We start from the raw sequence: 11,326 nt of genomic DNA, 5'->3' as shown, positions 1-11,326 counted from the left end.
GCAGTTTCAAGAGACAGGTTATGGAATACAAAGTCCGGTGGCATTTGTGGTAGCCCCCTGTGAACAGCTGCAGGCTGCTGCTGTCGTTGAGAAGAAGGGGTGGGGGAGCTCCTCTTCTAAGAGTGGTAGTTCTGGCAGCAACTAGAGCAAGGATTGTGCTGCATCCTTAGTGCTTCTCTTCCCTCCTCTTGTGGCAAACACAGTCAAATCCTTTATCTCTGGGGCAACAAATGTTTGCCTACTTTGTTCAAAATCTCCAGGGAACACCGAATTTCATCCTTAGAGGATTCCTTGTCACTTGCCTTGTGGTACAGTTTTGCATGGTTTACCAGGGCTGTTTAATGCATCAGTTTGGTTGACAAGGCAGCCTCCAGTTTCTGTCATTCATCCAGGATCTTCCGCAACCTCAACACATACTCAAAAATATCCCCTGTATTGTTCATTCCCTTAGCCAGGGTAGTGCTGTGTAATGCCTTCAATTGACTTTTAAATTAGGATCCAGTTGCCAAAATCATGAACATCTTTTGCCAGTTTAGATGTTCAAGGGTAAGCTGCTTTCTTCCTAGTTGCCGCTCTAGAAGTGCATCTTCCAAGTCTTGTGTCATCTGTCAGCCCTGTGCAGATATGTTGGATACCTTCAGTACTTTCATGGTGTTTCACACACTGACAAATGGCTGAAATTGAGGATCTGTGATTCAGCTGTAAGGCAACAGTCATGCTATTGGGCTAAGAAGAGAGAGGTTCCCTCACTCCTAAAAGCCCAGAGACTACAGTTTTCTGTTTTGCTTATAAGAGCTTCATACCGACATGGGAAATCTGCTTGTAATGTTAAATAACACTCTATGGTTGAATAACTTTTTTTGTGGGACTTGATATTTTGGGGTATGAGTGGCACGGCATCAGCTTTGGTTCAAAGAACGAAATAGTAGCTGCTGTCTAACAAAACTTTCTGTCACCTTCCTCTTCTTCGTAGTTTGGTGCCTGGGCTTCTGTGACCTGTCACAGCCATCACAGTTACATTCACTCATAGACTTAATAGCTGTTACACATGAAGAATGATATTGCTCTGACTAAATCCCCTACTTAAAATCCAATGCCATATTTTCTGTTAAACAAAGGTCCTTCCAAGCTTTCTGTATAGTGTAACTGGTAAAGTAAAATAGTCTGATATTATGCCAAAGGAACAGAGGTAGTTATTTTTTAAAAGATTTAGAAAAGTCTGTCATATATGCTGTCTCACTTTCATTTGCTATGAAACTCTTCTGTAAATTACAGCGGATGTTAAGTGAGTTTATGTTTCTCTGGAATATTAAAATGGCTGTGCTGCGTGCAGAAAGAACAATTTTCAGAAGAAAAATCAATATAGCGTTCGAATGTGTTAGATCAAAAAAAAAAAAAAAGAAACTACTTAGCTCAGTGTTTTAAGTATAGGAAGTGGAGCAGTTCAGGAAGGTGTCGTTTGTCATTAACACTTGTGAGGTGAGTGGGATGTCTGAATGCTGTTCCAAACTTAAGACTTTCACTCTCTAAATGTGACAAGGGACAAAAGGGCTGGAAAGCTGGCTTAGCTGGCCAGCTAGTTGTGACTGGACAACTTTATCAGGACCAATATGAGCAACTTCATAAAACTCTACCTCAAAAAACCCCCATGTCTTCTGTGGGAAAAGCCCAGTAAATCTGTGAAGACAGAAAAATCTGTAGTACGCAATTAAGTACTCTTTATTTTTGTTCATTTTCATTTTTGCTTTTTTTTGGAAGGCTCCTGTTTGGCAGATTTAAATTTTGAAATGCCAATGCAGCTGGAATTCCAACCATAGTGTGAAATCTATGCAGAAGATATGCAATTTGTGGTCTTACTTGGAAAATGCTAAGCTTCCTTTTGGGAATTTCATAGTACCCTGTTCTAACACACTGAAAGTAATGCAGGCTGACAGCAGTCGGCACTTTGCAACATGCGCTTGGGATATTATGCAACTGGCATCCTGATCTCGTTAGCATCTATGAAATGTGTAGTCAGGAAAATTACATGGATATGATGTTGTCACATTAAAGGCCAAGACCAGGATCAAATTATTTGATCTAACGTACAGATATTCAAATACAAACATGGTACATCTATTTCTTTCTGCATTGGACCTTTCCAAGTAACATATTTATATCATGTATAAAATAACAACCCTATTGACTACAGTAGGAATGTGATACGAATCAGTTTATTCTTCAGTTTATCTCAAAAGGCATGTTTGAAATGTGTTGTCTCCTATAAATTAAGTATTTGAACTGATATTGTAGTCTTATTTACTCAAACTCATACAGGTTCAGACACTATAACAGCCTGAAAATATAATGGTCACTTGTGTATATTTAGAATTTATCAATGTCTTACTTTGACAGTCCTTGGGTAAACAGCAGTCTGGTATTGGTATATAACAACGGATCCTGGCACTGGCACTGATTCATTGTCTATAGGTTCTGGACTTGAAAAGTTAATCTGATATTTTCTTTCTTTTCTTGGAGTTTCACAAGCTGTATCCCAGTATGTACACACTTCATTACCCTGTGTAGGATAACAGGGAGGTGTAGAGCTTGGTCTTCTGACAGTGTCTTTAGACAGATCACCTAAATCAAACAAGGAATTTAAAGATGTGCTTTGGAACAATGTTGCTTGCTTGGATTCATGAGTACTTGAAACATGCCTTGGAACAATTATCTCTCAGCTAAAAGAATAGGGATATTTTTCTGCTTTACTTTCTGACTGCCTTATTCTGATAAGCAATGGGACAAGTCCCTGTAAAATGGAGAAAATTTCATCAAAATTTAAGTTTTCTTAGGGTATTGTTTCTTAGACGTGGACTAGGTTGGAAAATGGAAGGAACTGCATTTTTTTGTTACTTTCCCTAAGCACTCTGCAGACTGCAGAAACACAGCTTATATCAGTCATTGTAGTCTGTATGAATTTGTTGAATTATTACTGGTGGCCAAACAAAAAGAATACAGTTTGGTGTTTGGTTTAGTATAAAATGAAATGTGATTTGTCTTCTTTTCTTCTTTATTTTTCAAAATAGAAACTGTAACTGGAGTGGAGAAAAGCGTTTGTGCAATTCAAATGAAACCCTTTTTTTATTTCAGAGAGTATGCTTTCTTTTACAAGAATTTTGGCAATATTTTTAGAATATTTTCTTTTTAATGAAAGCTTAAGACAATAAATGTCAAAATATTTTTCTTTTGTGTTTTCAAGATGAAATATTTCCTCAAGAAAGTAGCACAACAGTTTCACCATCTCAAAAAAAAAATTGAAGACATTTCTGCTTAACGTAATAACTCATGTTTACATATGATCATTCTAGTTTTTAGTCATTTAAGAAATCACTCACCTCAATTATTTCTTGTTTCTAGAATTAAGTTAGTTTATTCTTAGTGTTAGTAGCAGCCTTATTATTACTAATTCTTTATATTAATTGCAAAGACTTTCAAATGGGGATCATTTTAATTATTATTATTTTATTGTCAAAGAGGACTGATTTTTCAGGATGTGCTAATCCCTGTTCTCTTCAAATCTTGATAGTCCTAACCTACCTCTTAGCCTGAGGACCTTATCCTTTTAAAATGCAATATTAATTTTATAATGCCTCCTGAAGTATTTTCCATAACCTTGACATGAGCATCATTATTCAAGATGGACACCTGATTCTAGGCCTCTATGGTCTGGCCCTCTGCTGTGCTTCTCTTCAGCATCCGTGTTGTTATTGCTTTCCTTCCCACCTCTCCCCAAATGTTCAACCATGTTACCTGCTTTTCTGTCACTCTAAACAACGGTAAAAAAAAACCCTAATAAACTAAAGAGAATAGAATGTTCTGTTGCTGTTATGATTCCTTCTGGTCTTCAAAGTTTACCTAGGTAGGAATTAACTGTGCATGTCCAGAGGTCCTGCCAATTCCTCTTGGACTGGTACTATTCTAGTCTAAGACTTCTGATAACTTCGTTTCTGCCTCCCTCCTCCCCTCTGTATCTTTTTTGAGTGCTCTATGGTGTAGCATTTCTGTAATTAATAATCAGCCCCTTCCCTTCTGGTTTCCAGTTTTATCTTCTAAGACTGTTACTATGCCTTCCTTCCGTTCTCTCTGCGACATTTCTTGAGCCTTTATAATTATTTATCTCCTTTTTGTCTTATTCTGATTGTAACTGCTTCCTTCCACTTCCATTTAACTGCAGTTTTACTGCTTTGTTTTACTCCAGTTTTCCATGTAGCCTTGCCTGCAGCTGCCTTGCTACAAACACATTCCTGTTTTCCTCCTTGTTTTAAAGTTCTCTGTATGTTCTTTCTTGTCACTACATAGGTTTTTACCCTGTGAGAATGTATGAGCATATATTAGCCGTTCATGGATTTTGTCTGGAAATCAAGTGGTCCTAATTAAAGTACAGTGGTATTCTGGAGTGGTCTTTGCCTCAGTCAGAGTAACGAGCATAAGATTTCACTATTACCCAGATAAAACTATTTTTTCTGTTTCTCAGACAAAAAATATCCTGTGATTATTTGAAATAGCTCCAACTTGCTAACAGATCATATGTTTTTAAGCATAACACATCCGTTAAGACATAATGTAAATTAGAAAAACCAAACTCCAAGAAATTTTAAAAGCCCTTAATTCCACTTACTGAACAGTTCCTGGTGTTCTTGAGTGATGTGGTTCATTGGCAGAGCTTCTGCAACACTTGCTTTCATAATACTGACATGCTGAATTCTCTCCACCGCAGCAGCAGCATTTGCAGTCTGGGTCATTTGAACAAGAGCAGCAGCACCACCAGCAGTCGGTGTGCTCTGCACATGAGCAGTTGCAGGATGGGCAAAGTCGGTTGTCTTTGTACAGACATGGGAAACAGCTGCAGTTTTGCTCACTGGTAAACAAAAAGCACCAACACAAGCAGCATTTTTCCTTTCTGCTGGGGCAAGTCAGGTAACAGCAGTTTGAGCAGCGTGGCCAGATCTAACAGGATGCCCATTTTCATCCATCCCTTTTTCAGATGCTTGGAGGAAAGTTCATTGATCCTTTGATTTCTCTGCACACTACAGCAACTGAGCTCCAAAAAGGCACAAGATCTGACTGTCGGGTCAGGCTCTGTGCTGTGGCGATGCACTTCATTCTAATTGGAAAGTCATGTCACAGTGAGATATTCAAATATGGAAATAGGCAGATTTTTATGCACAGGAACCTGATATAGTGGTTACATCATCTACACATTATGGTAACTTTAATTGTACCTGAATTCCTTGAAAGCATTTACCTCACTCCTCATTAATTGCGTTGGGAGTTTATACACTTGGATTAGATACCTAAAGCCACTATCTCGTTAGTACCACACACTTCATAGGCATTTTGTTGGCTCAGCTGGATGCTGTAAGCAAACTACCTGAATCAGATCCTAACCAGCAATAGTGAGAGGTTTCTCATCAGGCCTCTAATACTTTAAGCATACCGAGCACACATGAAAGAACCTTACACTTGAGATGCATCTTGAAGCATATCCTTGTAACTGTCCAAGTTATTTTAAGCCCTCGTTTGCCACTGTTTATGCTCTTGAACAATGTATGGCATTTGTTCCCCCAAGGTCTGAAGAAAAGAACTAGGATCGTAGGTTCAGTGCTATTGCTCGCTTGCTGTGGATCTGCCTCTTTTCCCACTGAATCCAAGTGTGTTTATTGCCCTTCTTTAAGCTGGTCACTCTCCTATAAATGCAATATCAGACATTATTTCCATTATTCTTTAGTTGCTTTGTATCAGACACCTTTTTCTTTCATTTAGTTGATTTATTCCAAGATTTATGTAGAATTGTTTACCTATTTATAGATAAGATAATTTCAAATAAAAATTTAATTTGGGTAAATTCATGAGCTTCTCAATATTGCATGCTTACTATAGTGCTTATATGTAAGCAGTTGGACTCAATGATCTTAAAGGTGTTTTCCAGCTAAAATGATCTTGTGATTGTATGATTCTAAAAAAGGAAATCTACCCTGTAAGATTTATCTGCAACTGGTATCTGAAACAGCTTATTCTCTTACTTGAAACTGTAAAGGACAGTGATATCTGTATGGTACGTATTCAAGAATGCTGGCTTCCGTACTGTAGGTAACTAAATTTTCCCAAAGTTTAGCAATTTGACGTGTGTTAATAGGTTAATGTATAATTGGGATTTACTAAGATAGGTCCTGACTTAGTTTATTGTGACAGCTCCTTTAAGTCTATTTGCTCGAAGTCTGTTCTACCTAGACAAGTTTCAATTCAGTGATCCAGAGCCCTACAGACCATAATGGCTGTGTCATTATGTGTAACCATTTACATGATGGGCTATAATAGGTGCTTTGCAATGGTTATAGTCTATTGTGTCAATTAGATTTTTATGCATAAGTACTGGATTTGTGTGCTGAATGGTTTTCCATAGTATAACACGGACCTTTAATGGATGTTATTTATTCCATTTATCTTTCCAGTTTAATCAATGGTAATGTTTTTTATTGTGAATATTTAATTTCAGGATATTGAAAGGCTTTTGAATTTGATCATTAGAAAAAATGTATATTGTGATGCTTGTCTGCTTTTCTTTTGCAAAACATTCATGAATACACGTGGGGTTTTTTGAGGAAGAAAAGGTGGGTGAGCAAGGAAAAAACCAAAAAGTATGTCTTGTGTGCCACGTGCTGATACGTGGACACTCTTTTTCATAATACAGCGGTTAATAGCAACTCATGCATATAACATTCTCAGCAGCATATTTAGTTTTCTTGGATTCTTTGTGAATTGTGTTTTTTCCACTGAGTCGTGGACAACTTTGTCTTCTGCCATATATTATTCCCACAAATTATTTCCTGCTATCTTTGGTGCTTCAGTTTTTGCGATACCAAAACTACCTTCATCGACAGTCTCATTCCTGTGCTGCTCCCAGTATAGTTGGCCCTCTCTGTAATTCCCTGTAGGCATGCAACCAGTTCTAAGACCGTCCCATTTCATTAGTATGTTTATTCTGTAGCAGACATTGAAAGATCAGATCAGACTGGCTGCCAGAGGAACTGAATTAGATGCAATAGCTGCAACCAAACCGACAGACTTTTGACAGCATTTGCAAACATGTTGCCCAAAGCCTCTGTTGTGGTTTGATCTGATTGTCATTTTCACCGTAGCTCTCATGATAGCCAGGCTGTGATGTGCTTGATTTGACCTACAAATAAGCTTGACCCTGAAAGGTGTTGAGGAAAAAAATCCCACCATGTGAGAGAGAGAAAGAAAAGCACAGTGTGGTGAGGAGACAGATTCAGCTGAAATTAGTTCAAATTAGTTAGGTGTGGTCATTTATGCTGTACTTCCATTAGATACCAAATAACTCAATATAATAATTTCTACGTGGCAATTTATCCTGTTCTGTTTTGCAAGATAAGCTAAGATTGTTGTCTTTTATTTCTTTCTTCCCCCTTTTGCTCTACTTCCAGATACCTCACTGATATTTCTAATACTGATATTTCTAACACAAATTTGAGATTGCACAATGATTAATGTGCAGAAAGAAGAAAGACCATGTGCTGTCTGTGGCTTAACTCTTGACTAGTGTATCTAGTTAACACTAAATAAATAATGAATTTATTATTTATAAAAGGGCTTTTTCTTTCCAGAAGGAAATGGCCATGGTGACATGCTCAAATTAGAAAGACAGAAACTAATGAAAATTCAAAATTTTTCTCTGTATTCTGTAGTCCAAGCACAGCAAAGTAATACCTGAATCCATTGTTCCTTTCTATGTCTGCTAATGGTATAAAAGACTTCTTTTAGTGTGTCAGTTACTGTTCTGTCAGTTACTACGTAGAATACCAGCAAAAAATCTTCTGCTGCCTTCAGTGCTCCTAGAGGTGTAAGGAAAGCTCGTGAGTGAGGGAGAGAAGGTAGAAGACTGTTATGTCCCTTAGGATGGGGAAGGAATGACCCTTCCTATAAAACCATGTAGTCCAGCAGAATTCCCTCTCTACAGGATACAGCAGTTCTTTCAATAAATTGCAGTGATTTAGGAGATCAACTGGCTGCAGTACATAGAAATGTCTGGTTTGGGGGGAAGGTTTAGAATGAAATATGAGAAGCCTGACACAGTACAACCGAAAACTGATGCATTCACAATTGAGAGTTGCTTGTGAAAGCATTATTTCTGGCTAGCTGTGGCTTGCCCACAACAACTAGCAAGAGAAGGGTAAAAACATCACTGTCCTTTCTTCATAAGAAAATGTATGTTACTGGCTCTTTGGTTTCACCATCACTTTAAAATAGGTTAGATGGCAATTTCCTAGTGAAGGAAATGCCTAGGAAATAGTGGGGTTTACAGTGTTTATTTTTTCTCATTTTCATGAATTTTGTTGTTCCTCCTTCATTTAACGCTTCACCTGTAGCCAAATGGCTACCCTTGACTTATGTTTCAAGCAGGAGAAATATTTTGCTGGCTCCTACCGAAGAAAAGGCAGAGTTGATATACAAATCTCCAGAGTTGCTCTCCACCTCTTCTGCGTGGTGAGATGCCTTAGCTGCTATGGAGGCACACTGGAGACAGCAGCCAAACTAGAGCTAGGATGATGATTAGCTGTCAAGATTAGCAGCTGGCAAAGCAAAAGAGCAACAAACACATGGTAAACTTAAGGCTTCTTCATTGCTCTGAAGCTGTATAAGTAGTATATCACACTGAGCTCCATATGCCTTTACCCACAGATGAAGAAATGGAGGAAAAATTATAATAAATTTTCTTTTGCCACTTTTTGCTTGTAGGTACAAGAGAACATAATCTGATTTATTTATGTAGTCACTGCCTCGACTAGGTAGTACATTTTATAGTCACTCAAACTCTCTTTGAATTCCAAACTGTTTCTAAATACTATACACTACGAAAATTAGAACTGTTATTATTGCCTGGGAGTGAAAATTATTGTATTTGGGGAGTATATTATCTGAGCCATAGGGAAAACTAACAGTAGACAATGCCCGAGGAAAGGACTAACTAATAACATTTTGTGTATTTCTTCATTAAAAAACTTAACTGAGATCACATAGTAAGACAATTAGCACCAGAAGTATATAGCTAATAACTGTCTAGAATAAAAAAAAAAAAAAAAAAGAGAAAGCTATATCACACTTAAACCTAATATTTTCAAAGTATCAGGGCCTAATAAAACTAACCCATGGAATATAGAGAAATAGCTGAAATATTCACAGTGGGGTTAGGAGTTCTTTTTTGAGAACACAGGAAAGATGTTGGAAAAGGTACAGGTCTAGCTGAACTTTAAGATTACACAATTTAGAAGAAAATCTAAGCAACCTCATTTTGGATGAGATGCATTTCCCACAAAACAAGGACTTTCTAGTGCTTGTGTGCCAGAAAAATCACAGCAGTTCATGCCCCTTTGCACAGATCTCAAAGGTACTAAGTGAATCGCTACAAAAAGCTTTAGAGGATCTATTTGTCATAGATCTTAAGAAACTACAAGAGCATACTGTTACTATGGGTCTGCTTTCATGGTCTTTCACAACCAATTCTTATTCCTGCTATGCTGTCCTATTCCTGCCTTGTTGTCTTATACATTACTGTCACAATGTGAGACCTGTTGTTCTTTGGAACAAATAAAAGTGTGTGCATTTTATAGAATGATTGGAAATACTAGGTATGTATCATCTGTCTCTGGTTGATTACACTCCAGCTCTCATGTGCTTTGTCCTCGTCCTGGTGGCTGCATGCATTTCCTTTTCCTCTGCCTGATGTGTTTTTGCTGCTGGTTTGGCTCGCTCTCTGTTCCCCTCGCACACCCTCTCTGGGTGCTTTTTCCTTAGGCTCTGACTTTTGAGCTTGCTTGTTCCCAGAGTAAGGGTGTTCATCTGCTTAAGGTGAAATGTGTCTGTGCTGCGGTTGAGACTACAGACAAGAAACTCAAATGCTTTAGCTGCAGCTAAAGCATGTTAGACAGAACAAATGTAGCATTGCAAACCAGCACATTTAAAATTTAAGGCTATACTATATTGATGTATTATGTTAAAAAACTAACTGTGGTTACAAACCAGCCAAACTTCTTTGAGTTTAAAAAAAAAAAAGAAATCCTTTTCTATGACAAAATTGTAAATGAATAGTATCAAGCTTGGTGTGTCTGCTTTCCTAACCGTAGTACCTACCTTCAGCCTCACGTTTGAGTCTATTTTTCATTCTTGTGTTGATTCTCTGCTGGACATCCTGACTCCTCTCCTGATTAGCCTGGCTCTAAGCAGTAAATAGTCTATTAGGAGGTCCAGCTGAGCAGTGAAATAGGTGTTAATAACATAGCTCTGCTTAAGAGAAAAAAAAAAAAAAGAAAAAAATATTCACTCTCTCACTTACACTGCCTAGGGGAAGAAGGGAAAATGCAAATTAAGCGGGTGGAGGTGAGAGAAAAGGCTTTATGGATTTAGGCAGCAGATAGCATAGGGAATTAAAGCTGTGGTAAGCAGAAGTTCCCTCCAATTGGGGAAGGAATGAAGTTTCTTCTTCACCCTAGAAGTTTCTCCTTCTCACCAGCTAAGAAAGTTTATAATATATGTAAAAGAAAAATAAAATAAGTGCTTTTTAGAAGAGCTTGTGAAGAGGAAAAAAAGGACTCCTGGCAAGGAAAACAACAAGTGTAAACACTTCATCTTTAATTGAAATCTGAAGAGAGTGGTTGCTGCTTTTATAAACCCCCGCAGAGGATGGGGAATATGCCTGCCTACTTGCATTGCAGAGGTGAAAAAGCTTCTTGAGCAAAGTTGCTTGCTGTGTGTCTAAGCTTGCACTTGAATCTGTGCTGGAACTATTGTGTTGTGGACTATTAACTTTCAGATATACTTTCAGGTTTAGAAATCTTTGCTTTTTACTCTTCTTTATGCCCCCATGCTTGCTGTATGCTTACCTCTTGTGGTGGGTTGACCCTGGCTGGATGCCAGGTGCCCACCAAGCTGCTCTATCACCACTCCCCTTTCTCTCAGTTGGAGAGAAAATGTAATGAAAGGCTCGTGGGTCAAGTTCAGGACAGGGAGAGATCATTCAGCAGTTACTGTCACACACAAAACAGACTTGACTTGGGGAAATTAATTTAATTTATTACCAATCAAATCAGAGTACGACAATGAGAAATAAAACCAAATCCTAAAACACCTTCCCTCCACCCCTCCCTTCTTCCTGGGCTCAACTTCACTTCTAATTTCTCTATGTCCCCGCCCTCAGTGGCACAGGGGGATGGGGAATGAGGGTTGTGGTCAGCATGTTGTCTCTGCTGCTCCTTCCTCCTTGTGCTCTTTC

At 38.2% G+C, this 11,326-nt stretch overlaps 1 protein-coding gene across 1 annotated transcript in view; it reads right to left on the bottom strand.

Annotated features, from left to right (window-relative positions):
* Positions 1-1,526: 1,526 nt before the first annotated feature.
* TRIM42 (tripartite motif containing 42) overlaps positions 1,527-11,326 on the bottom strand; it is a 10,257-nt gene continuing 457 nt past the window's right edge. The window contains 7 exon segments of the mRNA XM_009890165.1: positions 1,527-1,646; positions 1,648-1,677; positions 2,387-2,816; positions 2,818-2,885; positions 2,887-2,927; positions 4,256-4,347; positions 4,658-4,986. Coding sequence (XP_009888467.1) covers positions 1,527-1,646; positions 1,648-1,677; positions 2,387-2,816; positions 2,818-2,885; positions 2,887-2,927; positions 4,256-4,347; positions 4,658-4,986 — 1,110 coding nt within the window.

The sequence above is a fragment of the Charadrius vociferus genome, unplaced genomic scaffold (genome assembly GCF_000708025.1).
Source record: "Charadrius vociferus isolate BGI_N301 unplaced genomic scaffold, ASM70802v2 scaffold650, whole genome shotgun sequence".
Classification (NCBI taxonomy): Eukaryota; Metazoa; Chordata; class Aves; order Charadriiformes; family Charadriidae; genus Charadrius; species Charadrius vociferus.
Note: the sequence above shows the minus strand (reverse complement) of the source record. Positions and strands in the feature narration are given on the sequence as shown.